At 33.4% G+C, this 27098-nt stretch overlaps 1 protein-coding gene across 1 annotated transcript in view; it reads right to left on the bottom strand.

Moving 5' to 3' along the window:
• LOC148300671 (uncharacterized) overlaps positions 1 to 27098 on the bottom strand; it is a 110414-nt gene that overhangs the window by 47298 nt on the left and 36018 nt on the right. Inside the window, exon 3 of the mRNA XM_088274452.1 lies at positions 22650 to 22773. Within this exon, the coding sequence (XP_088130578.1) occupies positions 22650 to 22773 (124 nt within the window). The remainder of the gene's footprint in view (positions 1 to 22649; positions 22774 to 27098) is intronic.

The following is a 27098-nucleotide window of genomic DNA, read 5'->3' as shown; positions in this document are numbered from 1 at the left end:
CAACCTATGACGGTTGTTAGCCCTGTAAATATCCAGACATCCATATTCTTATGTATCATATTATTTTTTGACATCTCATCAAAGATGAAGAAGAATATGGAAGTCTGGGCATTTACGGGGCTTACGACCGTCATAGGCTGGTTTAAGTGATCATTTTACACACGTGTAACATTCACCAATTCTACCCATTATTGACAACCACACTACTCAAATTCTTGGAAGTTCTATATATATGAACCAATTTAGAAACCTTGTTCATGAATCACTAGAACTTCACTAGAGACATCTATTGGTGAGATGTAAAGAAGCTTTTTATTAAGCAGAAACTCTTATATTAGTATGTGAGATCCGAATCCTGGATTATAATCACACACATGAGAAACGCCAGAAAATACCATTTTCATTTTTATTATTAAGCTTATAATTTGACCAGATAATTTATTTACAACATTTTGAGTGTGTCCAAATACTTGTTCACAAAATCTGGATTATCTCCAATTACAGGAGTTATTTTCATATTATTTTTTGACATCTCATCAAAGATGAAGAAGAATATGGAAGTCTACAATGAATGTTACACGTGTGTAAAGTGATCACTTAAACCAGCCTATGACGGTCGTAAGCCCCGTAAATGCCCAGACTTCCATATTCTTCTTCATCTTTGATGAGATGTCAAAAAATAATATGAAAATAACTCCTGTAATTGGAGATAATCCAGATTTTGTGAACAAGTATTTGGACACACTCAAAATGTTGTTCTTATGTATCTATGTTGAGATGTCAAAAAAAATGTAAAAGTACCTTGGTTATTCTTATTTATAAATATACCATTGAAACTAAGTGAAATCTGCAATTCCATTTATATTTCTAATTGAAACATTTTAATGGCGATATTCCATTCGATTACTACCGATATGTGTTTCATACCCGCTACACTAAGGATAAAATCTAGCGCGACCCAACACAAAACGTGAATAATTTAAATAAATAACCTAGTAATTTGATACTAAGATCATCCATTTGAAAGCCTGAAACAGAGAACGTAGAAGAATGTAGCACGGCACAGACTAAGTAATAGTGCAATTTCCAGGTTTAGTGGAGATGAGCGTTGAAACGCGTGAACGGGAATGTCTAATTAATATGCATGCTTGGTTAATAGACAGCTAATGTACATTATGACAGGTAGATAACACGTATACGTATGTCTTTATTGTGCTCTCAGCAGAAATGCTATGAAACTAATTGTACCTTGATTCGATTATCCGCCTCAATTGATTAAGTCCTCTATTGACCTTACGGGTTCCATCCCAAAGGGAAATTACGCGTGATCTATGTAGTGCCTTTTTATTCCTAGCGATTTTTAACCGCTTGTCAAGATTTTTAATCGGTTACATTTACTACCTCACCGTTTGCCGGTGAGGTAGTAAATGAAACCGAATAAAAAAAGGAGCTACCGTAAAAAAAAAACAATTTAAACTACACTTTAACAAGCTAACGAGGTATATTTCTTTGTAAAAGACGCTCGAGTGTAATGCCTAAGTACACGGAATTAAGAAGTATAATATCGGAAAGGATTGATTTATTAAGTAACATATTACATATAATATGAACTCCCCATTTACACGGAGTATACATTCGAAGAGATACCGTGTAAAAAAAGGTTTTTTTTAAATGATGGAATATTTTCTTGTTTAAAAAAAATCAGGATATTAAAATAAAAGCTTTTTGCTTACTGTATCTTAAATTGATTAAAAAACTTCTAAAATCAAAGGTAACACAACTTATTCACAAAGTCCTCTTCTGCGTACCTCTCGGCGCATAGTACTGAGTAGAAGGTGAATGCGAGGGATGTAGGAAATTCCAAATAACCGTAATTCATTGTTAATTTTTTTTTCACTCTTCTTTGCACCGTATTATTTCAAAACCATGTATTAAAAAAACTAAAAACGAACTATACATAATTCTTACGACATAAAATAAAGGAAAAATAATGAAAATCAGATAATATTTCACTAATTATATCACATTTTTATCGACAGATAAAAATCGTCCTTTTTTGTTTTTTTTGGATGATTGAAAACATGTCAATATAAGCATCAAATTTACTATTCTAAAACACAAATACAGCTTCCATATTCTTCTTCATTTATGTTGAGATCAGAAAAAAACAAGTATATGGACACACATAAAAAATGATTGAACAAATAAAGCGCTGGCCACGAATTAGGCCATAGGGCGAGCTTTCCGAACGAAATGTTTTATAATGCGGTAAGAGGGCTAATTTATTCGCAATCACGTGGTTAGCGATTATGGTCGGTTAGCTGTCTTGACCTAATTCCGCGATGTTCACGCCACGGCGCACTGGATACTCTGCCGCACCAACACCGTTTCGGACGCAGGTCGGCATTAATCCGTGATACACCCATATTGAAATTATGGTATGTGAATTTATTACTATCCAACATGTGTAAAGTAATAATTTAATACACTAAAATATACGCGGGTATAATGTGAAGAGTAAAAATAACAAATCTTGAGATAGTCAATGACTTCATTTATAAAATCAGCAGTCACTTAGTGGTAATATTTATCCATTTTTTATTTAAATTTTCCTGGACATACCACTATTCATTTATAGATTTGGTGTTTAATTTGTAGAAATCCATTTTCATTTATATATTGAATATTAAAATCAGACACTGATTTTTAGAGTCTACTGAATTGTATTTTATTATTAAAACACATAAAAATAAAATTTGTGACAGTTTCGCCTGTTTATAGCATTTTCAAACTATTTTGAAATTAGTTTGAAAATGCCATAATTACAATTATTAATCTATTGTGGCACGTGTTTCGATGCATTCCGCATACGGTGTTTGAGAATGATGCGAAATGCATGGAAACACGTGTAACAAAAGATACCAAGTAAAACCTTATTTTTTTTTACAAATTGTGACAGTAAAAAACAGCATACTCAGGCGCATCTATGCACAAAGTTTCATCACAAATTGTCGAAACGTAATTCTGAAAAAAAATCACTTAAAATTCATTTACAAGTTTCATATTCTTGTAAGATTTCAATTACGAGTGCCTAGTTACTTTTTTACGAAAGCAAAGGTTTATTTTCTAGTTTGAATAAGCACGTTTTCAAAAGAATGTATGAACAATTTCATATTCTTTTAAAATTTTAATTACGAGTATTTACTTTTTTATGAAAGCAGAGGTTTATTTACTCGTTTGAATAAATAAATTTTCAAAAGAATATATCAACAATGTCATATTCTTTGATAACGTTTTCCTTTTTATAACAATAAAATTACTTGTACATAATTACTTTTTTTTTATGAAAGCAAATATTTATTTTGTCGTTTGAATAAGCAAATTTTAAAAACAATACATTAAGATTTTCATATTTTTTTACCAATTAATTTTTTTTTTTTAATTTCTTAAGGAAGCAAAGGTCTATTTTATCGTTTGAATAAGAAAATTTTCAATAGAATAAATGAAGATATTGTCAATAAAAACATATTTTTAAAATAAATAATTAAGGAGATGCATTAATGTGCAAGAGGTGAAGATTGTTTACAAAGACAGAATGGTATGGAGTTCTTTCTCTCTGCCTACTCCTACGGAGAAACGGCGTGATGGTAAGTTAGTCAGTTCATGATCAATAAAAAATATTTGCCTATAAATTGGCCCCGAGACAAATCCATCCGCTTATTAGTAACCCTTTTTTATCTATCCAACAAAACATTTTCCCGAAACCGATTTGTCATCGTATTTCGCACCAAACTAGATACAAATCACACAAGTTTTTTTTTCATACAAGCATATACGGAAATGCCACAAGGATAAAATTATTCAAAAACAAAAAAATAAAATAAAACCAATACACCGTGACACTATTTAGAATGACTCACAAAAAACAGTCATGCGACTGGAAGTCGTGTTTTCCGAGAACAGCGATCTGGCTAAGGATGGGTCAATTAGTTGTAGTCAAAATGGGAAACACTTTTTTTTTCAAATTCCAGTAGTTTCTGGCAAATACATTCAGATATCGCTCACTCCTTTCAAGAACGTTATAAATCAACAACCGACAATTTTCAGTGGTGCATGTTTTCGGAATGCCCAGAAAATGTACTATATCCCAGCAAAAGCGGCATATTTTAAACTTAATAATTCGCTTAAATAAATAATAATTAAATACACGCTACAGGGCAGAAAGTGTTGTTTTTGCATTTTGAAGAAAATGTATTGTTTATTTATTTTAAAAAATATATCAAATATTTTTCAAACGGAGAAAAAACCTTCAGGTTTAACTTAAAAGATCTGTTGCACAGTAAAAAGTTCAGTTAGTGGCTTGATATTTAATTTTAATACATTGTATTATATTTTTAAACTTTAAACTTTAGTTTTTTGATTTATGACGTTCTTGAAAGGAGTGAGCGATATACAATATTAAGGCCCATTTCGGAAAGGAAATACAAACGCCATCCTCATTCTTTCGCCAAGTAAACATATTCGCTTTATTTAAATAAGTAAAAGTAAATAATTTTACAGCCACTGTTAACAGCAATACATACTATTAGGAAAAACCTATTTTCAATTGCGCACAGAGAAAGGCCCCTGTAAGGATGGCCGTACCGTGGGTAGGAGGTAATATAAACTAAGGATTATCCTAAAAACATATAATGAATTTATTTGTAAAATTCACTAATTAACTATGACGCTGCTTCTCCGCAAAGGTTGACGGAGGATAGAACGCGACACCACTGTCTTGATACATAAACTGTCCTTAAACATTCATATTCATCAAGGGGATAAATGAATATGAAATAGGTGATGAATGTATTAATCATACCCATTTTGTAAACATGATCATGATGTGTCGGGTTGTGGTCACGTGGTTAGTGTCGCTGACTCTTAAGTCATCCTCGGTTCGAACCCACTCTACCACAATTCGATACCTATTTCTAATAATGAGCCGCGTAGGCTAAATAGTATGAAATTGAAATATTTGTGTAAATAATAAAACACAAATATTTATCTTTAAAAAAAATCGTTTGGTGTACGAGAACTTCATTGATCATACCAAGTCTTGATCATACCAAGTCATTCCTAGGCTTCAATTTCCAACTGTTGTATATTGTAAATTCCCGTGTTAAAAATACTTACATTTCTTAACTTAACCTTCTGAACTACGAATTTTGCAAATAATTTAATACATAAACTTGAGTTTTAATACGTTTTAAGTAATGTCACCACATTAACCGAAGCTAATCACTAATCGACAATCGATGATTACGCAGACAATAAGTTACGAAAGAAATATAGATAAGCGGTTAAAAATCTGGATTTCTAATTCTTTGCCGGGTAAAATACACGCTTAAAAACAACAACAAAACGAATTGAAGATCGAAGGACGAAAACGTTTATTCCAGGCCCCCTGTTTCGGCAGTCCAGAGGACCAAAGGAACGCGCCAATATGTCAACAGGTTGATAAATGACGGTAGGACTCTATTATTGTTTGGCCACCCAACCGGAGGAATTTCCGATGATCCTTTTATTTCTGTTGTATGATCACGTAATTGATTAGTCAACGGATCCAGCGGCGTCCTGGCTACAGGTGATGAAAGAAAAATTGTATATTAAACATTATATTATGTAAGCTCCTGTCGGTCGCGGTGATGAATGGGCCAGGATGGATTTTGTACGTCATAGAAAATGTTCAGCAATGAAAAATGGCGTGGTGAGATGTGGAAATAGGTGTTCTTTATTCAGCCATAAGATTCTATCGCATAACGTATATGAAAATTTGGTGTATTTTTTCTAAACAATTTTTTCAAATGAAAATGCATGTATATACTTATACGTTTGTACTAATCTGATTTGAAATACTGAAGAGATAAAGCATTTTATCGAAAGCAGAGGACGACCGAGGAAAACTTGGCACAATCAGGTATGTCAAATACTTGAAAGCGGCCGGGTCAGGAGTCGTAATAATCGTCGGATATGTATGAGGAGATGCATGAATGTAGAAGAGGCAAAGAATGTTTGCAAAGACAGAGTGGTGTGGCGTTCGATTCTCTCTGCCTACCCCTGCGGGGAAGCGGCGTGATGGTTAATTAGTTAGTTAGTTAGTTAAAGCATTTTAAAGAAGTGTGTCTTGCTATTGGGAGGTATATTTAATTAAGTATTTTAAATCAGAATATCAGGTATATAAATATATGCGCATATCATGATTATATATTTTTAAAGTGAGAAAGAATTTTTCGATAAAAACCATTACTTCTCTGTTAGAGCAAGAAAAATGAGAAAAAAAATACGGATGTGAACATGCAATCATAACAAAATAAATAAGCAATAAAAAAGGCAAAACAAATCACGGAAATACCATGATGTAATAAAATCACAATGTAACTACGAGGTAATAAAGCGCAGTAAAAAAAACGAAATCGGTGAGAAACGTCACGTCAAACTGTTTATGTTATTTGATATTTTGAAGTGCCATAGTATTGAAAAACGTACTCGTAATACATTTTGTTGACATGTGCGGCATGGTGTACAAATAAAGGTGACACATTACGTATATATGAACTGGAAATAATGCCACTATATTATTAGCATCTGTAAGTGTTACAATATAATATGTTACAATATAATATATCGTAAAACTTATAGATACTCTTCCAATATTTAAGGCCGAGATCTCGGGCATTCAAATCACAACGCGTTCGTCCGCGCTGAGAGCTGGACGTCTATTCAAGTTTTTTTTAGAATACATATTGGAATTTAACTTTTCTTAGAATATAAATTGGTAAAAAATTAACTCCTTACCTTTCAATAACTTATTTTTTTAAAACCATATATTTATTTCGAAGAAAAACTTATATTTTCAATACAAAAACGGTTTTATAAGCAAAAAATTCAATTACGTCAAATGTTGCCTGGGTTCAAAGAAAATTAAGTTGCGATTTATCGTATTTAAGGCCTTAACATTGTCCCCGCGGGTCCTTGTGATAAATACAGGCAAATCATGAACAATTAAGTAGGTTGATGTAATACATTGATATTCCTTCATTTCATTCTGCATTACATTTTTATTAATTGATTTTTTTTACAAATTACATATTTAAATAATACAACATAGTTGGTAAATAAACAATACATTAAAAATATAACGTTTCTACATCACTAATAAAGTGGATACTTGTGTTTAGAGAGGGAGTTCGTTTTACAGTTATTAATATATTTTATAAACAAAGTAGTTAAAAAAAAAATATTTGTTTGGTATGGAGTCTAGGTAAGTGTGAGTCTTATATGTCTTTTTATTTTAGTTTTAAAGGTTTGATAATTTTTTATAGATTTTAAGTTTTCCGGAAGTTTATTTAAAAAAATTTACCTACGTACGTATAATGGTTTAACTCTGCTGTTGTTTTACATCTGTGCAATATTAAACTATTAGAAAATCTAGAGTTACGTGAAAATTGCACTTCAGTTGTTTTTTCTTTAAAAGTTTGTAAGATCGAGGATAGAGACATTACTATATGTATGTGTGTATATATAAAACCATAAGCTTAAAATCAACAAGTTTCATCATATAAAATTAAAATACATTGTGGTTAATCTTAATAACATATTAAATTTTTAACGCTTTTATCAACTTCCGCGCATTGTTTTTTTATTACTATTTAATTGAAAATAAAAAATCTTAACTTTGACATTAAAGTCGACTGTCGAAATCACAGCACAATAAACGAGGTCGTCCATTAACAAATAAACGTGTCTCGAACGTGTCTGTGTTTTCTTTATTGTGTCAAGGAGATTGAATACATTAAAGGGGCATTAAACAAGTACAAAAGACGCTTGACCAACATTACACATTCAGTAAATTGAAAAAAAAACAGGAAAAATAAATAAAAGGTGTTGAATAAAGAGACTAGCATAATAATACGGGCAGATCGCTAAAGCATTATCTTTAAAGAACTCGTACACATTACAAGTGGACAACTTACACAAGCAAAGTAAGAGTATGCACACCTGGTTATTTTATAGTTATTTCTATCCTCCTCCATTTCCTTTTCCATAATGCAGTAATTTTCTTATCCCTGAGCTCCTTTACGTGCGTCACCTGCATCTATTCAAACATATTTCATTCCTTGAAGAAATGTGGGTACGTTGCTGACACAGTGGTGACAACAACATCCCGCAATCGTATCTGGCAAGCGGCTTTCTAAATTATTCTCTCCTTAAAAGGTTTTCCTTCGAGCTTCTAGTAACTTATAAATAGCAATCTTTTACTGATAAACTTCAACCACCAACCACACAATTTATTTATCCATGAAACTTGAGCGCAGGCTGATCACCATGCTTTCATACAATCACGATCGAGCTAACGCCGCGTCGATTCGATGTGGTGCCCTATGCACCACTTCGGTGTGGATAGGGGCCAGAAGAAGAAGAAGACAACAGACGATCTAAAGCGTCTCAAATCATCGAGAAGTTTTTACAACGCACGACATATTTACCCAGAAAAAACGCATCGGCATTTGAACGGGTATAAAACTCGAAATTGACCCAATAAAACATCAAAATTTTAAAACAGTTTATTTTTACTGGCGCAATCTGATAATTTTTGTAAATGAGAACACTTGTGTTTAACCATTTGCGTTTTATTTATTTTAACTAGTTTCGGAAGCTACAGATGTTTACCAAAGCATAAATAATTATCTGTACTGTAAGTGAGGAGGGGAGGTTAGTTAGGAAGGTTATGGGGTAAGTTTACAATTTCAACATTCTTACCACAAAGTGAATGCCGAAACCATAATTAAATTATATAATTTAAAACAAAATGTTCATTTAATTCAAAACTTTTTACGAAGCGTTGGCTCTCTTCAGCCACGAAAATAATGCCAAATCAAAATCGTATTACAAGAATTTTTTTAAATGTTGGCAAAACGTAGAGCGCGGGACAAATTTAATCAATTCGAGGCAGCACAGCGAAGAGCGTTCTATGTATATTTTGCAAAGATTTAGCGGGCGCAATAATACGGCCAGATAGCGAAACAACTCGAGTACAGTAGGAGAGCTAAACGAAAGCCAAGCGGAAATATTCATTTACACGTTCATTTTTAATCCGCGCACATAATCCTCAGCCATGGGGAAATTAAATTTTGCGCTCGGGAAACTTTTATTAGCTGACGCCGTGACAGACTAGGCGGGCAGACGGGCAGAGAGGAAGGAAGGAAGAGTGGTTTTTTCAAATGATTTTTTTCAATAAGCAGATTAGCTTCGCAATAACGATGACAAATCCAATAGAAAAAAAATCTCGTAAATAAAACTAACAAACTATCACGCCACTTCCTCGCAAGGATGGTAAGAGAGAATAGATTCCCACATCACTCTGTCTTTGCAAACATTCTTCGCCTCTTTCAAATTCATGCATCTCCTTATACATGTGGAACGAGTGAGTAAGGAAAAAGTGTAGTTGGAAAAAGGAGCAGAAGACCGGGAAAAATTTGGCATGATCAAGTGTGTAAATAAAACGAACTGTAAATTTAACCATTAGCACTGCTATGTCGAGTGTGGCTAGATATGGTATTTACTACGCCAGCTCCGATGTGGACTGTGGCTTGACTTGGTAAAATTTATAATTGTTTTTTTTTTTTAAATAATACTTTCTACGGTGCTCCAACACACAACTAATGATAGACCCTTTTTAAATCGATTTTATGAATCAATTAACAAAATGGTCATAAAAAATAACGATTAAGGCGTGCTAAGGATTAAACCACTGTGTCAAGGTTCAAACCACTCGTTTCAGAACCACAGTTCAATCATCGTAAAAAAATAATAACCGACGTAATTATTATTGTTTATTTTTTAAATTTTCTAGAAGTGCCCCCAGTGTAGGCAGTGAAAGGGATAAGTATAATAGTTAGTTCAGTTAGTCAGCTAGATCCTATTCCTATCCGACGTCGACATGATGGCTAGCAGTGGCGTGCACAGAGTTTTTAATCATGGTAGGCAGTAGGGTTGGGTAAGAATAAGACATAGTAGGCACTGGTCTTTCCTATATGGAACGCGAGTAATCCAAAGTAGACACTGCTTTTCTGCCTATATATTATAGAATGCACGCCTCTGATGGCCAGTTAGTTGGAAAAGGTAGATCACGTCTATACAGAGAAAATAATATTCATAAAACGTGTTCAGCGCCCGTGAAATAAAAACAGAGACCGAGAAACTATGGGTCCACGGGTAGTAAATTAGAATCGCAAAACGCCGCAAATCGCAGTGCTCCGGGAGGGAGTCACCCCCGGCTCCGGCGGACAGACAGCGGGCGGCCGAAACTTAGTTAAAGTTTTTTCATCCCCCCCGCGGCAGATTTTTCGCCCCGCCGCCGTATTTATAATACGTTTTTCATACGCGCGCCAATTCCATTCTACGTGGCTTTGTGAAATAGTCTCGGCCGTATTTTAATTCCGTCTGAGCCGTAGATTTGCGCCGTAAAAACAAATTCGCGAAACGGAATAAAAAGCGGGATAGGGCGCTTGTGCACTGCACGGAATTTTACTGTCCGGCAGTCCGGTTAGCATGAAAAAACGGACGATTGGCTTGTGTGCACTTGTCCTTCTTTCTCCGGATCGGTGCGCTGGATCGGTGCACGATTACGGTACGCGTAAACTCGATCACACTAAACTGTTGTAGTCGCTTTTACTTTTAAAAAAAACGGACTGCCGGACAGTAAAATTCCGTGTAGTGCACAAGCGCCCATAAGCCGCTTGTGCACTACACGGAATTACGCGTGAACTCGATCACACTAAACTGTTGTAGTCGCTTTTATTAAAAAAAAAACGGACTGCCGGACAGTAAAATTCCGTGTAGTGCACAAGCGCCCATAAGCTGCTTGTGCCCTACACGGAATTTTACCGTCCGGCAGTCAGGTTTTGAATAATAAAAGCAACTACGACAGTTTAGCGTGATCCGATCCGAAGATGATCAAATGCGCAAGCCAATCATCCGTTTTATCATGCTAACAGGACTGCCGGACGGTAAAATTCCTGTAGTGCACAAGCGCCCATAGTCGAGGTATGCCGGTTTGGTGGTTAACTCGGCTGAACTGCGATTCCGGCGGTGTATTAATTTAAACTTGGGAATGATAATCGGACGCGAGGCGGGCGGGGCAGATAGGCGAAAACACTCATCCACTAATTGAAAACACTGAAAAACAGCGAGCGGATTGCACATCTGCCATTACGGTATACGGTAATATAAAATCACAAGCATTAAGGGCTTCAGCTCAAGCGAATGTGCGGGATTCACTGGCGCTTTCTACATTAGTAAAAATGTTGAGTCTTGATAATGTCTTAATAAGACGAAACGCGTCACATATTTTCATTACATACATACTTATATGTAAATAAAAGTAAAATTGAAGCCTTGAAAATGACCTTCTTTAATTTTGGATAAATTACCCAAAAATTTTAAATGGAATTCTACCAACTGTCTGCAGGTACAATAAATAAAATAAAATGAAAATGTTTATATTTTAAATATAAAAATGAAACAGTGATTCGAGTCTACAAAGTTGTTTAATTATTTTTTTTAAACTAATTTTTTTACTGTTTCAACCATTGTGAAATAAAACAAAGAGTTAATTAGAAACTAGAAATGTGTTTCTTCTTCTTCTTTTATTTCCATTTAACCATACTGAGCCACAGGAATGCGTGGCCAGGTACAGATAGTGATGAATAAATAAATATATAAAAATTATAGTAATTTTGAAGCGAATATGTACAATGGGTAGGACGACAATCAGATACCTTTACAAAACTTGACGTGAAAATTCAAATCACAGTCCGTTTCGTGAGTTTCTACTCCCTGTACGAGGATAATCGTATTACGACAACGACAAAAGCTCAGAGTTCCGCTTGAAAGCGCTCCAACAATGGAGGAGCGCCGCCGCGCGCCGCGTCGTGCCGCGTCGCGCCTCGCTCGTTGTAGGATTGTCTGTTAACTGAAAATACAAAGGACTTCCCCGTCTCCTCGAAGGACGAGATACACCATTGTACCGCATCCGTCAAAAGTGTCGAGTGATAATTTATAAAATCAACAAAATTAAATATAAATGGGTCGATAGACTTACAGAAGAATGGAAAAACATTGGAACGTCAAGGAAGTAAGTCATAGAACAGTAAATTACAATGAAGTTAAAAAATATATAATAACGCCTACATATGTGGAGGTCCTCACCGAAACGTTACATTTCCATTATAAATGATTTTATGTAATCAGGAATTCTAGCTCGTAAAATCATTACGTTTTGGTGCGATTTAATGATTTCATATTGGTTTAACACAGGATAGGTCACGTTTTGTCGCACTTTAATTAAGATTTCGATAGAATACAGTTAACAGAAAAAATTTGCATTTAAATAATTTTTGTGCAATATTGGAAATATAACTTTTTGGTGAGGACCTCCACATATAAAACCCATTAACCAATTAAAAATAATGTAGGCATTCAATTTAAGATTTCTGTTCTTAATCGCGAAATTCATATTGAAAAAATATTTTTACATATTTTTGGACTCCTAACCTTTCAATAATTCCGTTCTTTTCAAAAACATATATTTATTTCTAAGAAAAAACTTGTTTTTTTTTTCAATAGAAAAACGGTGTTTTAAGCAAAAAGAATGCAATTATGTTTAATTTTACCTGGGTTTAAACATAATTAAAATGCGGGATTACTGGGCCTTCATAAAAAAAATCGTGTGTAACAAACAATTATGAATGATCGTGAGTCATTGTAACCATACTCGTATGTATGCAGATAGCAACAACGTAAAAGGCAATTGTAATTATTATTGAAGTGCATCAAAATGTGTTTCAATGTATTGTTTTAAATGAAATGTTATTTTACAACAATTATTCACACAAAGAAACCCCAGCAATGAAAACGGATCCAATATCACCGCAAGTTCTTCACGAATGGTCTATAAAATTGAAATGTACAACGATAAATTGAATACTTTGTTCGGCACGCTGTGAATAGAGTATTACGACAATATATACAGGGGGCAAATACGAGCTTTCCTAACAAAAGGTTAAATAATAACTCTCATTTGCATATCCTTGAGACGGGAAGATGGCTTAACCAGTTCCGTGGACCGCTTTAATTACATTCATTTAACGTTCTTCGCATAGCGACACCGGGGCGAGGGGAAATTCCATTAGGCAAATGTAGTCCTTCAACCCCTTTGTGGAAATGCGAAAATGCTAATGAATCTTTCAAGAATGGAGTCAGAATTTGGGTCAACCAAACTGTCGCAGAGTCGGGGGTCTTTGGAACGATACTACACGTACGTACGAAGGGAGCGCAGAATGAGGCGGTTCGATTGGTAATATCAGAAATTAGGGTGGATCGTTATTTGTTTCTCGCATTAGTCAACCTTCGTCGAGGAATGATGTCACCGCTGCTCCACTTAGCGCTGAAGCGGGTCAGATAATAGAATAATTCCGAGCACCCACGCTCGCAACGCAAACAGGTCAACGAATCCAGTGTCCGTTGCAATACCTACTCCAGACTGTGATAAAATCACTAACAAACTATCGTTAATCTACAAACAATATTACGAAATATTAGTATTAGTGTGATAAAAATTTTAAAAAAAAACATGCTTTGAAGCACGTAAACCAAAACACGTTTTAAATTTTATTTTAAATAACCTGAATATTAAGAATAAAAAGAAATCTTTCAATGTAATTTTTTCTATTCATATACATATATTTATGTACCTAAGATACTTAATATGAATATTTGATATTTATCTAAAAAAATGCAGATTAACTATCCTAAACGCAAAACGCAAAATATAATCAAACAAAAAATTGTCAATACGTACTCTTATGCCGTCGGGAAAGTATAAATATTATTGATTTGTAATTTGAACATACTTAAATTTTTTCACTAGTCGATAGATATCATATAGCGTATCAAAATGAAAAAGGTTTAAAAAAAACTCCCTTTAAAGATTTGTTTTTTTAAATTTAAATAAAGCTTTCTTGAAGTATTTGATATAATTATCTCATTTATTACATTGTTTATTTTAAACGTAAAAGCCCACTGGGCGTATGCTGTAAATCCAAAACAAAAAAAGAAATTTGTCCAGATAAATATTTTTCATCCCGTAAAATCGGGTACGTACTGCGTGAATAAAATTGTTTTCCACCGTCGGAAAATTGAGAAAATAACACGCCGCGTTTACCTAGAAAACTTGATTTATTTATAGAAAAAATCAATACAACGAAGAGACTTTAACAAAGCCAACAATCGCTTAGTCATTTCTATATATGTATACGTAAAAGATAAAAACGTAATAAATACTTGGATGGCAAAACAAATTAGTATTTACGATTCATTCGATATCCTTGATATTGGTTGTAAAGAAGTGTATGTATGGTAAATGGTTACTGAATGCTTAATTTAATTTCGTACTTGTAGCGCTATGTAATGTTTTATTTGCTTTTAAATGTAAATATCGTAATTTCAAGGCAATTCGATAAAAATCAATGAACCATTTAGCGATATCGATAATGAATTTAAATGAACGGGAAATATTGAAACAAAACGTTAGTTACTCGTATATTACCATATAACCATTCAGCGATTTCTGTCTACCTGTTTGGATGCATATCCACCTCTTCGTGAGAACAAAAACACATACGCCACAACCATAGGCTCACAACTTGACCAAATAAGAATCACATGCATTATAAGTATGTCGTAAGTAATGTTATCGGCATTTTGGTGGGGTGATTTTCCTGGTAAATGACGAGAACGTCTCGACACCGGTAGACAAAAATAAATTAAAAAAATAACATATATAACAAAAAAAAGAAACAAATCCTACCCCTCGTCAACCTTCGACGTCTCAAGGACACAAATCTAAAGTTTTGACTTATCTTTAAATACGGTGTTTGAAAATGATGTGGAATGCATCGAAACCCGTGTCACAATATATTTTAAGAAATAGTGATATTTACCAAGTAAAATTTAAATTAAAAATGGATAGGTTTTACCACAAAGACACAATTAATAAAAAAAATTAATGTTATATACTCGGCTGTCCTAACTCAAAACACAGTAAGGGACATTTTTTTGTAGTACGTTTTTTTTGCATGTTTAGACTAAGTAGATTCTACTTAGTCCAAAAAATGCAACAACAAAAAAACGTACTACAAAAAAAATGTCCCTTACTGTGTTTTAAGTTTGGACAGCCGTACTATCATAACTAACATTTTGTTAAATTGACCGACTGCAAAGTAAACGCTTTAAATAAAATAAATATCGTACAATATTATACATACATTTAAACATTGAATTGAATTTGGCGACCTATACTCACTTATAACTGTTCAATGCTGCTTAGTGAAAAACATACCAGACCATAAAATACGATGCTCAAAAACCTATTCGCCTACGTAAAAACTAAGGTTGTTGAAATATGTAAATAAGTTAACATGTTTAAAATTATGTGCAATTTCATTACAGGTCCGTGTGGCATTCCGAATGTTTAAAAAAAACTTATGTTAGTACGAGTAAAATAATCTAAGGGACAAAACACTCCCTGAAGCGAAATCCCAGCGGACTGACGGGGCGGGCGTTACAGCAATTCGCAGTGCAAACAGGCAGAACAATGTTGAGCCGAAACATACACGGACCTCCGCACTAAAAGGCAGCTCGCCCGGAACGTTCTGGACGTTACGGGCGATACAATGGAACGAAATAATTCTGAAATATGACAGCAGCTATCGTGGGGTTAAACTTGTAAGTTTAATGAATTTAACATGAACTCGATGTCTTAAATTTCATACTCAAAGAACTCTCATATTTAAGCAGTGTATATCTTACACAAGCTAGTACGAGTACAAGTAGCAACCAGAAGCGGCCAGTGACAATTGAATGAAATTAAAATGAGTGAAATTGTCGGCAGTCCATTTCACTCCGAATTTAGTAGTTTATAAAATAGGTGTGCCCCAAATTTTTGCTATAATTTTTTTTCGCGACAAACATGTAAGATCATCCCATTAATCATTTTGGATTGTCTTAGAAACCCCTTCGAAAACAATTGCTTTTGAAGATGCTTTTTTTCGTTTACGAATCAATTTCAGCCACAAAATCTATCACACAGCTTCAATATTTTGCTTCATCGGGTCCTCTTATAGCTAAATCGACGTTTATCGCAATATTTTCATTTCTACTCATTTTAAAATAACCATTCACTTTTGTATTTCCCAAGATTAACTCGTCACACTCATATGTGTGAGTGTGTGTACTGCCCGTTTCTAGTAGCGCTAACAATGTACGTTACATTAATTACGAGCACTAAAGACATTGCTACTATTCTTATTTTCCTCTCCTACAATATTCATTATTCTTTTTTTTCGTTTGTCGTGATTCAAACCCCCCATTTCAGAATGAGTGTTAATAGTTTCGTTATAAAAAAAATGTTATGAAAAAAAATTTACTTCAATCAAATGTAATTGAACAAGTACTTTCTCTGAAAGAAATCATATGAAAATGATGCCGAGTACAATGGCAGTAATAAGCGCGACGGAGCGATAAGAGTACCGTATAAATCTGTTACTGCATTAAATTAGACAGTAAGATATAATTATTTCAAACGCGAAAAACAACCACCCAACCAAAATATGTAAATATACAGCCAACTTACTTGAACAAATTAATTGTTTGCACAAAAATTAAAACATGCGTCATCCATTACACGTTGTGGTGCAAGGCAGCATTTGACTCCTCAATTATGTACGTCTGAAGCATCATACCCACTTCATATTTCAAACAGTGTTGTAGTGTGTTAGTCAGGTGGGTAACTCATTATTCTCATTAAGAAAAACATTTTTGACGCTTACCAGAAACACACTCCTACCGCATGTGTAATTTCGGTGGACCGAGTAGATTTAATGCGTTGTTTTTGGCGAAAATATTAGTTACGCTACCATGGAGATTCGAAGAACGCAAACATAAAAACATAACAAGACGCTAAAAAGGTTCCTAAAACACATTGTTTACATCGCGGAGACGTGTTTCATGAGAACCGCCTTAACACGGCTCGCCGCGGTCGCATCACGCATAAATTAACGAAAAAAACTCAATTTAAGTAGCAATCACCAGAATATTCTTTGTGCCCTTCGCTTGTAAACAATGTGCGATCAATTTAATTAAACGGGATTAATCCGAAATATTCACATCAAAGGAATTCCCGAACACCCGGCTGAATAATTTAAATCGAGCGTCACATTGTGTTCACGGGTCCCGATGACATCAATCAAAGCATTTTGCGCGTGGACTAATAACAGGTGACGATTTTTGAAACAAAATATGTACGTTTATTGACGAAAATATCGATTAAGGTGATTTGAGAGTCGAAAAAATTCAAAGTAGGTATATGTACAATATATTGTTTTAATTCGTGTGAGATATCGATTTAATCTCTTTTTATGGTAATCTTGTAGAGATTCCCATAAAAAATTGCTTACACGTAAAACAAAAAAACTTTTCTTCATACAATTCAATACTTTGGAACAAAAACCACGAATGATACAAAACTTTTTTTTAAAACTATAGTAACAATTTATTCAAACATATGGTATTACTTCTTTTTAACCTTATCCGAAACAAATGGTGCATAGCGCAATAAATCGCATCGACGCAGTGTTATATCGATCGTTAACTATGTGAAACCTAAGTGACCAGTACACCAATTCAGGTACCAGTCCAGGGTGATATCAAATAAATAATAGAGTGAATAATCACTACATATATTTATTTGACCCCCCCCCCTTGGAATCGAACTCGGGAGCTCAATCACGGCAGTCAAATGCGCTGAACACTACTTAGGCGGATGAAGTATTATAAAAATATTAAAAAAGTAAAATAAACTCAATAATAAATCAACGAAATTGCTTAATTTCACCAATGCATTTAGATACGACAGTCAAAGTACTTTATAGCAGATAAAGTAAATAACAAAAGCCTTTTTTACACAAATAAAAGTGTTCTGAAAGTAATCGTCTTGACTGGATTTATTCATAACACCACCTGGTTCTCTAGTTTACAATGCGGAAGGTAATATTATTATTATTAAAATGCATAATGCAGATGTCATGTATGGAGATAATATATATAAGATAATAATATATACATATGTGGGGCGTGTGCTAATATAAACTAAGTATTATCTATTATATGATACGATGTATTCATTGAACATTTAGTTCAAATAACCAAATGGGAATGATGTCATTAACGCATGTTCTCCACGTTGTAAAACGTTATTACATAAAATAAAATGAAAATATTAACATGTTTTATCACATCAAACGATAGATACAGAGAATATATAAAAACATGGGCATAAAATACAAAGTACATATCTATGAATATAACTCAAGTGTATTACCATAGATAATTTGGTATAATAAAAATATATCGTACTAAAAAATATTACCTTAGTGTATTATCGTGCTAAAAGTTGCGCAAAAGGAAAAAAAAGTATTTAATATTTTAACTGAAAAATTAATTTCTCAATTCCCAATGATGATACATCACTCATAAATGTTTTTAACATTTTAAGTATAAACTTTGTATTTTTTTACAAAAAGAGTCATTTTGAAAAATATCAGTAATGTTAATATCGCTCACTCCTTTCAAGAACGTCGTAAATCAAAAAACTTGATTTTTCAGGAGAACGTTTTCAAAGTTTAAAAATATAATGCAATGAATTAAAAATAAATATCAAGCCACTTCTTGAACTTTTTACTATGCAACAGATCTTTTTAGGTAATACCTGAAGGTTTTTTTCTCTATTTGAAAAATATAAAGTATATTTAAAAAAATAATTAAACAATACCATTTCTTCAAAATGCAAAAACCACACTTTCTGCCCTGTAGCGGGTAAATATTAAGTTAAAAATATGCCTCTTTTGCTGCGATATAGTACGTTTTCTGGGCATTCCGAAAACATGCACAACTGAAAATTGACGATTTTTTATTTATGACGTTATTCTTGAAAGGAGTGAGCGATATGTATTACTCACCGAATTTAAGTCTACCGGCAGAATGTTTTTGCCTTGAATTTCTACGCATGAATTACATGAAAAAATTGGAGCCAAAGTAGGGCCATGATAAGCGGTGTTGCATAAGCCGTAGCTAGATTTCAGTCACTTCGACGTTAGGTAACTCAAAAAGAAAACATTCATAGGAATCGAATTGTTTGATTTAAAAAAAAGCGATCAAGTTGCGACAAAGTTGGGAACTGAACTCAGGATAACAAAGCTAGATTTGATTATTAAAATGACAAGAAAAAAAATTGGTAGAAAAAAAAACACTTTTTTAATTATTTGTTTTAGGCACTTTATAAAATATTTGTATAGGTTTCAATTATTGATTCGGCAGTTACTTTGTGGTAAAACCTATCCATTTTTAATTGAAGTTTTACTTAGTAAATACCACTATTTCTTAAAATCTACTGTGACACGTGTTTCGATGCATTCCGCATCATTTTCCACATACGGTGTTTGAAAATGATGCGGAATGCATTGAAACACGTGTCACAATAGATTTTAAGAAATAGTGGTATTACCTAAGTGAAACTTAAATTAAAAAATATTTGTATAGGGTTTAAAAATGTATGATGAATGAAAGAATTTTTAAAAAATGTTATGTTTATTGTAAGAAGATGTTAATAATGTGTGATGTTAAATTAAGTGTTAATATTAGTTTGTATTAAATGTAATATAAGCTAACTGAATAAATAAAATTAAAAAATGTATTTTTAAAGATAAAATATGCATCAAGTTAACCTACACTCGTATTTTGATCAATGGAGTAAAGAAAAATCAACGAGGCAAAGGAAATTGTATGAAACGTTCCCCTTGCGTATTTGTAAGTGTTGAAAGTGCTCCAGAGGATTCCTTAAGCTTCAACAACTACAAAAGGCCACCGCATTTCCTCTTTTGGGCCACTCCAACCGGCTGGAGGATGTGGGAACGCAGACAAGAGTTGCAAAAGAGCACTCAAAATTTATTTTCCAACCCTCAGACTTAACTTTCTGTACTTTAAAAAAAAAATTGGCAAAACACCCAAAACTGAGTGATACATGCCACAAACAACTGGTACCTTTCATTTTTATGCTGTAAATTAACTTGAATGATTACTACTACTAAGGGCGCTTGTGCACTACAGGAATTTTACCGTCCGGCAGTCCGGTTAGCATGATAAAACGGATGATTGGCTTGGATAGGCTTGTGCTTTCGGCCATCTTTCTTAGGATTGGTGCGCTTGATCGGTGCGTGATCACGGTGCGCGTAAATTCGATCACGCTTAACTGTCGTAGTCGCTTTTATTTTGAAAAACCGGATTGGCGGACGGTAAAATTCCGTGTAGTGCAGAAACGCTCTTACTCAAACGTTATTGCCATATTTTTTCAAGTGCTTTATGATTGCATTATTGATATTTTGAGAGTTAATCGACAATAGGTGCTGGACATACTTTTTCTGTACTTATAAAATGTTAAATTTCAACGTTTTGAGTGTGTCCAAATACTTGCTCACAAATTATGGATTATCTCCAATTATAGGAGTTATTTATCATGTTATTTTTTTGACATCTCAACATAGGTGAAGAAGAATATGGAAGTCTGGGCATTTACGGGGCTTACGACCGTCATAGGGTGGTTTAAGTTACGACTTTACACACGTGTAACATTTACCACTTCTACCCATTATTGACAACCACACTGCTCAAATTCTTGGTTCTATAAGTTCTATATATATGATCCAATTTCGAAACATTGTACTTGAATCACTAGAATTTCAATAGAGACATCTTCTGGTGAGATGAAAAGAAGCTTTTTATTGAACAGAAACTCTTTTATTAGTATGTGAGGTCCGAATCCAGGATTATAATCATATACATAAGAAACACCGGAAAATATCAATTTAATTTTTATTATTTTAGCTTATAATTTGACCAGTTAATTTATTTACAACATTTTGAGTGTGTCCAAATACTTGATCACGAATCTGGATTATCTCCAATCATAGGAGATATTTGCATATTATTCTTTTAATTATTGTTTAAAATACCCAGACCTCCATATTCTTCTTCGTCTATGTTGAGATGTCAAAAAATAATATGAAAAATATCTCCTATAATTGGAGATAATCCATTTTTGTGACAAGTATTTGGACACACTCAAAATGATGTTATATTTCAGTCACTGCCCGTTTCGTGATTCGAGCACTGCACGTGTGAACGGTCTGAATTCAACGAGCGCCGGATCAATCCTTTATTTGGCAGCTTAAAGCGTCTCCATATTTATAAAAGGCTATTGAAACGAAAGAATACGCGAGGTCACTAGAATATTGACTTGTAATTTTGTATACATACATTTGTGCTCTCGACACAAAGGAAAAATGTTTCCTTTGAAAATAAATTGCCACCTGGATTGGAATGATGTTATGTTGTAGACACATATTGAAAGATGGAAACATAATGTATTGAGATTAAGAATATAAAAAAAGGATAATATATTGCTGCGTTCTTGTATTACCGGCACAAATGTAAACATGTACCGACACAAATTAACTAATTATATTATAATAAACCTCTGCATCGATGTTTTAATTGTGTCCAAATCATTTTTCACAAATTCTGGGTTAAACTCCACTTGAGAGTTATTTAAATTGAGATTTTTCATCCATAGATGGTGCCGAAGTATCATGCGGTAGAAGTTGAAGCAAAAATATAACTTCCGAAATCGGAGTGTTGTGGATAAAATGATGAATATTACACTAGTATAAAGTGATCACTTAAACCAGAGTATGACAGGTTGTAAGCCCTCTAAATGGCTAGACTTCCATATTCTACTTCATCTATAATAGTTGATATACCAATTTCAATAAAATAAAATCTCGATATACGATAATTATATCGAATTTTTACACGAATAAGTATAAACCTATTATCGAGGTAACAATATTATTTTTACCGTTATACAAATAAAATTAAAAAAGGAGTTGGCACACTTACAAATGTTTATTACCTAAGAGCTCTTTTTTGGATGAAACCGTTCAATATTATTTTATTTATAGATTCGGCATTAACTTTGTGGAATGACATGATTATTTTAATTAAATTAAACACTTGAATAATCCACTGAATTGAGTTTTATTTTGATATTACGACTAGTTTCGAAAACGACAATTGTTTTCATCTTCTGGTAGAAATTAAAACTTAGTTTTAATTTGTACCAGAAGATGAAAACAATTGTCGTTTTCGAAACTAGTCGTAATATCAAAATAAAACTCAATTCAGTGGATTATTCAAGTGTTTAATTTAATTAAAATAAACCGTTCAATGGTCAATGAACCAAGTATTCTTTATTGCATTATTTGATTCTTATACTGTTTCAAGCATTTATTCGAGTTAAATTATCGTCATTTTGACAGACTTTAAAGTACTGAACGGTTAAAATTACAATATACTTATATATTTTTGAATATGTAGGAGATCATCATTTCCAGAAAATGATTCTTTGAGGAAAATAAGTAGGTTGTTTTTTTTACCTTGGGGTCAAAATTGAAGGTCGCTTCAGGCTTAAGAGGGCAGTCCAAGCCACACTTGCAGGTGCCCGAACTTTGTAGGTATTCCCGGACGTGTTCAATGGAGCACAACACTGCACGACTAGGACTGAAACAAACAATAATAACAATGTGTAAAAAAAAGAGATTTATAAATGTAGAACTCTTTCAAAACATATTAAAGGGGAAATTCAAAAAAGATAAAATTATATATTTTTTTTATTTCTGATTTTTTTTTTTAAATAGCAGCATTTTTAAAATGAAATTTAAATACAGGTGGGAGTGTCAATAGGCAAACCTTTTTTTCAAACTCAATGATTAAACTACAAAAATCCATATAGTACGGACTTAGCTATATTTGAAATTTGGCTTTAAAAAATGCGACCAGGTGGCTTAATATTCGGTAATTTTACAAATTGCGGGCTGTCTAACCAGGTGTACGTTTGATGTGAAAAATGTATTAGAGAACATTCTCGCGATACCTAAATAAATCAACGTAAATAACGTGCGCACAGTATTCAGAGTCTGGGTATGTAGGTACTATCATAATTCTTACCAACAGACAGAACTACTTACAAATGAGATAGGCTAGCATCAACCTTCTCGTGTCGCTATAAATACGATGCAAGATGCATCGCGGTGGAGTGTATTACAAAGTGATGTTTGCATTGGTTTTACAAGGCGTCCCCTAAGGAGATAATGTATTGGCTGTCAGTTTATAAGGACATTTGCATATTAACAGCGCAAAGATGAATTTAACTTTAACTTGAACATTCTAAATAACTAACGTACCATCACGCCTCTCCCCCCATGGGTAGGCAGAGAGAATAGAACGACACACCAATCTGTCTGCAAAAAAATCGACCCTTTCAAATTCATTCATCTCCTCATTTAGACCCACCGATTACTCCGACTATAATATTTGAAATCCTTGCCATCGGCCTTGCTCTGCTTCTATTACCAACCGCAATTGCCTCATAAATTTGTTTTACTGTTCTCTCTTCGCTCATTCGATTCACATGCTCAAACCACCTTAACGCTCCTTTCTTATTATTTGATCAATAATGCTTATCTCAGCCTTGCATTCTTTTCTTATATCACCATTCGAACATCTATCATACAACGTTTTGCCTCACATTCGTCTGGGAGAACGCGTTTCGACTGCATTCAGTCTACTTAGATCCTTCTTTTGCCAACTCCATGCTTCCATTCAATTTAAAATAGTTGAAAAACAATTAACTATAAAAGAAGGATACCTATATACACAACATACAAGAGAAAAAGCACTATCTACCCTCTGATTGCAAACAGCTATATAAGTTAACAAACGTTTTGACCAATATCACTAGTCTGTTTTTTGTTGGTTGAAAGATATTGCTTCTCAGAAATAATCCCGCCAATGTACATATTTCTTTTCTGTACATGAAGTTCAAATAGAAAATAAATAAAATACAGTATCTACTCAATGAATTAGGGCCACCCATTATTTTTTTGAATACTCTGAAATCTTTTGGATTATAATATTTATTTTACAAAAATACTTTAAGTTTTCGATTGACATCTAATATCATGTATATTACCTTCAATAATATGTAAAATATACCTGGATTATTTAAGCCTTTACAAAATTTCAAACCCTTTTTCTGAGAAAGGTCCCTAATTAGCACAGGTGACAGATAGTTGAAAGTTCAAAAAATAGTCCTATCTCATTTATTAGTGAAGTTTCTTGAGTTCTGGTTGCTGTTTTGTTCAGAAAGGTTATATAGTTATCGTGTCTTGTGAAAAAAACTTAATTTTTAATTTTAGTTCATAAAGTATAATTTTTTTTTGTAAACACAAGTGTTTTTTTTGAAAAGGACAAAATGGGAAAAAGTAAAGACATTTCTGAGGAAAAAAAGTCTAGTGTTATAGTGCTACTGAAATTAGAAATACTATCTAATAGAGAAATTTCAAAAAAAGAAAACGTTTCTCGTCAAACAGTGGACAGAATTTCAAAATCAATAAAAAATCAGTCACCCGCCACCAGCAATCGGCGAAAGAACTGTCGTAGAATTAGAAAAACAACACCGAGGACTGATCGAAAAATCGTTCAAAGTGCCTTAGAAAACCGTAGTGCATCAGCAAAAACATTAAAAATAAAATTGGAAGAAGAGGGTATAAATATATCGGTATCAACACTGAGGCGACGTCTTTACGAAGTAAATCTGAAATGCAGGCGCCCTGTAAAAGTACCAAAATTGACACCACGAATGAAAGCGGATCGATCAAAATGGGCCAGGCTACATCGAAATTACTCGGTAGATGATTGGAAAAAGGTATTTATTTAAATTGAATTTTCAACATATCATTTTAGTAAATAAACCTATATTTTTTAATTAAACTTAAATTTTCATTATTTTTCAGGTCATCTTTAGTGATGAGTGCCGGTTAGAAGCCATGACAGAGAGCCGTCGATTCGTCAGGAGAACACCAATGGAACGTTACAATGAGGCCTGTGTGGTAAAAGTTATCAAACACCCCCCTGCAACAATGATATGGTCATGTTTTATTAACAATTTACCTGGGCCGTTGTTTTTCGTGGAAGGAAAAATGAACCAAAATTCCTATAAGCAGGTCCTCGAACGAATTTTATTGCCCTTCTACCATACACTCGACCCAACAGAAGGTCCATACACCTTCATGCAGGATGGGCCACCTTGCCACCGGGCTAAATCAATAATAAAATTTTTGTCTAACAAAAATCTGCCTTTGCTCCCCTGGCCTGGAAATTCTCCGGACCTTAATCCTATAGAAAACGTATGGAGCATGTTAAAAAATAAGGTATACTCATTTCCAAATCCGACTGTAGACTGTCTAAAAAAAATATTCAAAAAATTTGGTCAGAAGACGAAGAAATAAAAAACATGATAAAACAGTGCATTTTAAGTATGCCAAAAAGAATTGAGGCAGTTATTTTTGCCAAAGGTGGAAATACTAAATACTTACTATATTTATATGAAAATATATGCATAATTTAAGCGTAATAAAGTGTTCATGTGTAAATAAAATTCAATGTTGTTTTATTCAAGGTTTTCTCTGAGTTATTCCTGTTTGAATTGAGAAATTGCGCGAAATTCTGCGTGGCCCTAATTCATTGAGTAGATACTGTAAAATAAAAGGATGAAAGAGAGGCGAAAATACAGTAATCATAGATATTGTATACGCGAATCTATTTTATATTCCCATATTTAGGTAGTATAATGGTAAAGGGGTATGTCCGTCAAATTTTTCATTTTCTAAGATTGTTCCACAAAATGTCTAAAATAGTGTATTCCATAATATGGCAAAAGGGTATAGCTGTAGTTGAAGTACTTATTTAGTTTTATTAAGATATGTACATATAAAAATACATAAAACAAATGAGTTATTTAATTTCACAAGTTTGTTTTTGCTCTCCTGTAAAATTTGGTCTGAGACAGATATACCCCTTTGCCTTTACACTACCAGTTTATGGACGGCACTTATTCTGTAAACATTTAATAGATAGCAGTATGAAATCGGCTACTTTACGGCGCAGATTTAAAAGCGCAAGAAAATGATTGCGCACTAAACCCCATTCTCCTGTAAACAGCCGAAGTGCCGTTGTTCTGTGATCTGTAAAATTATCTCGAGTCCTCCGGCAAGTCTTGCGTTTGAGATTGGATACATCACACGAACGGTATTCGATGTACAATACGTGTTTACTTCTGATTCCCATCATGATAAATACATTACAAAATGTCGGTTTAATATAAATACACACGGGAATATGGGTCAGGTGTAATGTTTTAAAATAGCAGTTATATTCGGCCGTTCAAAGCTATGCATACCGGTGAAAACCGAAGGAAAACTTTTTATCAGTACGTGTCGCATAAAATAATAATAAAAATTAACAGTTGTACAATACATTGACATCAGTATATTACTAAATACGTGATTCTTGACGCAGTTAAGTAATACAGGTTTTTGACTTTAAACTGGACGTTTTACAAATAAAATTATGAGTTTTACTAAACAAATTAGTCGTTATTTTATATGAAGTTTTATATGAAAACCGTTATAATATTTAAAAATGCATTAAAAGTAGTAATTTTGATTCAAATTCGTATTGAAAATCTTGTCTGAAAACTTCAGTACACATCGCGCATACAGACTACGACAGCGCGCCGCGCAGGCTTGCTAACTTGACGACTAACTACGACGACTTGGGCAAGTATTCACACTTACGGTATATGCAGTACTAATATAACTTTATTTTACAAAATTCTGACTTTTCATAAAATACAACGTCCAATTTACTTTGTAAAACGTGTATTTTCATTTGTCAAACGTGTAATTTAATTTTAACGCGTCCAATTTGGTTTATAAAATGTCAAATTTAAAATAGAAAACCTGTACAAGAATCAAGAATGTACA

Source organism: Brachycentrus maculatus, unplaced genomic scaffold (genome assembly GCF_059751285.1).
Source record: "Brachycentrus maculatus isolate JH-2025_06_01 unplaced genomic scaffold, ASM5975128v1 h1tg000674l, whole genome shotgun sequence".
In the NCBI taxonomy this organism is placed as follows: domain Eukaryota; kingdom Metazoa; phylum Arthropoda; class Insecta; order Trichoptera; family Brachycentridae; genus Brachycentrus; species Brachycentrus maculatus.
The sequence above is the reverse complement of the archived record's forward strand: the minus strand, read 5'-3'. Positions and strand labels throughout refer to the sequence as shown.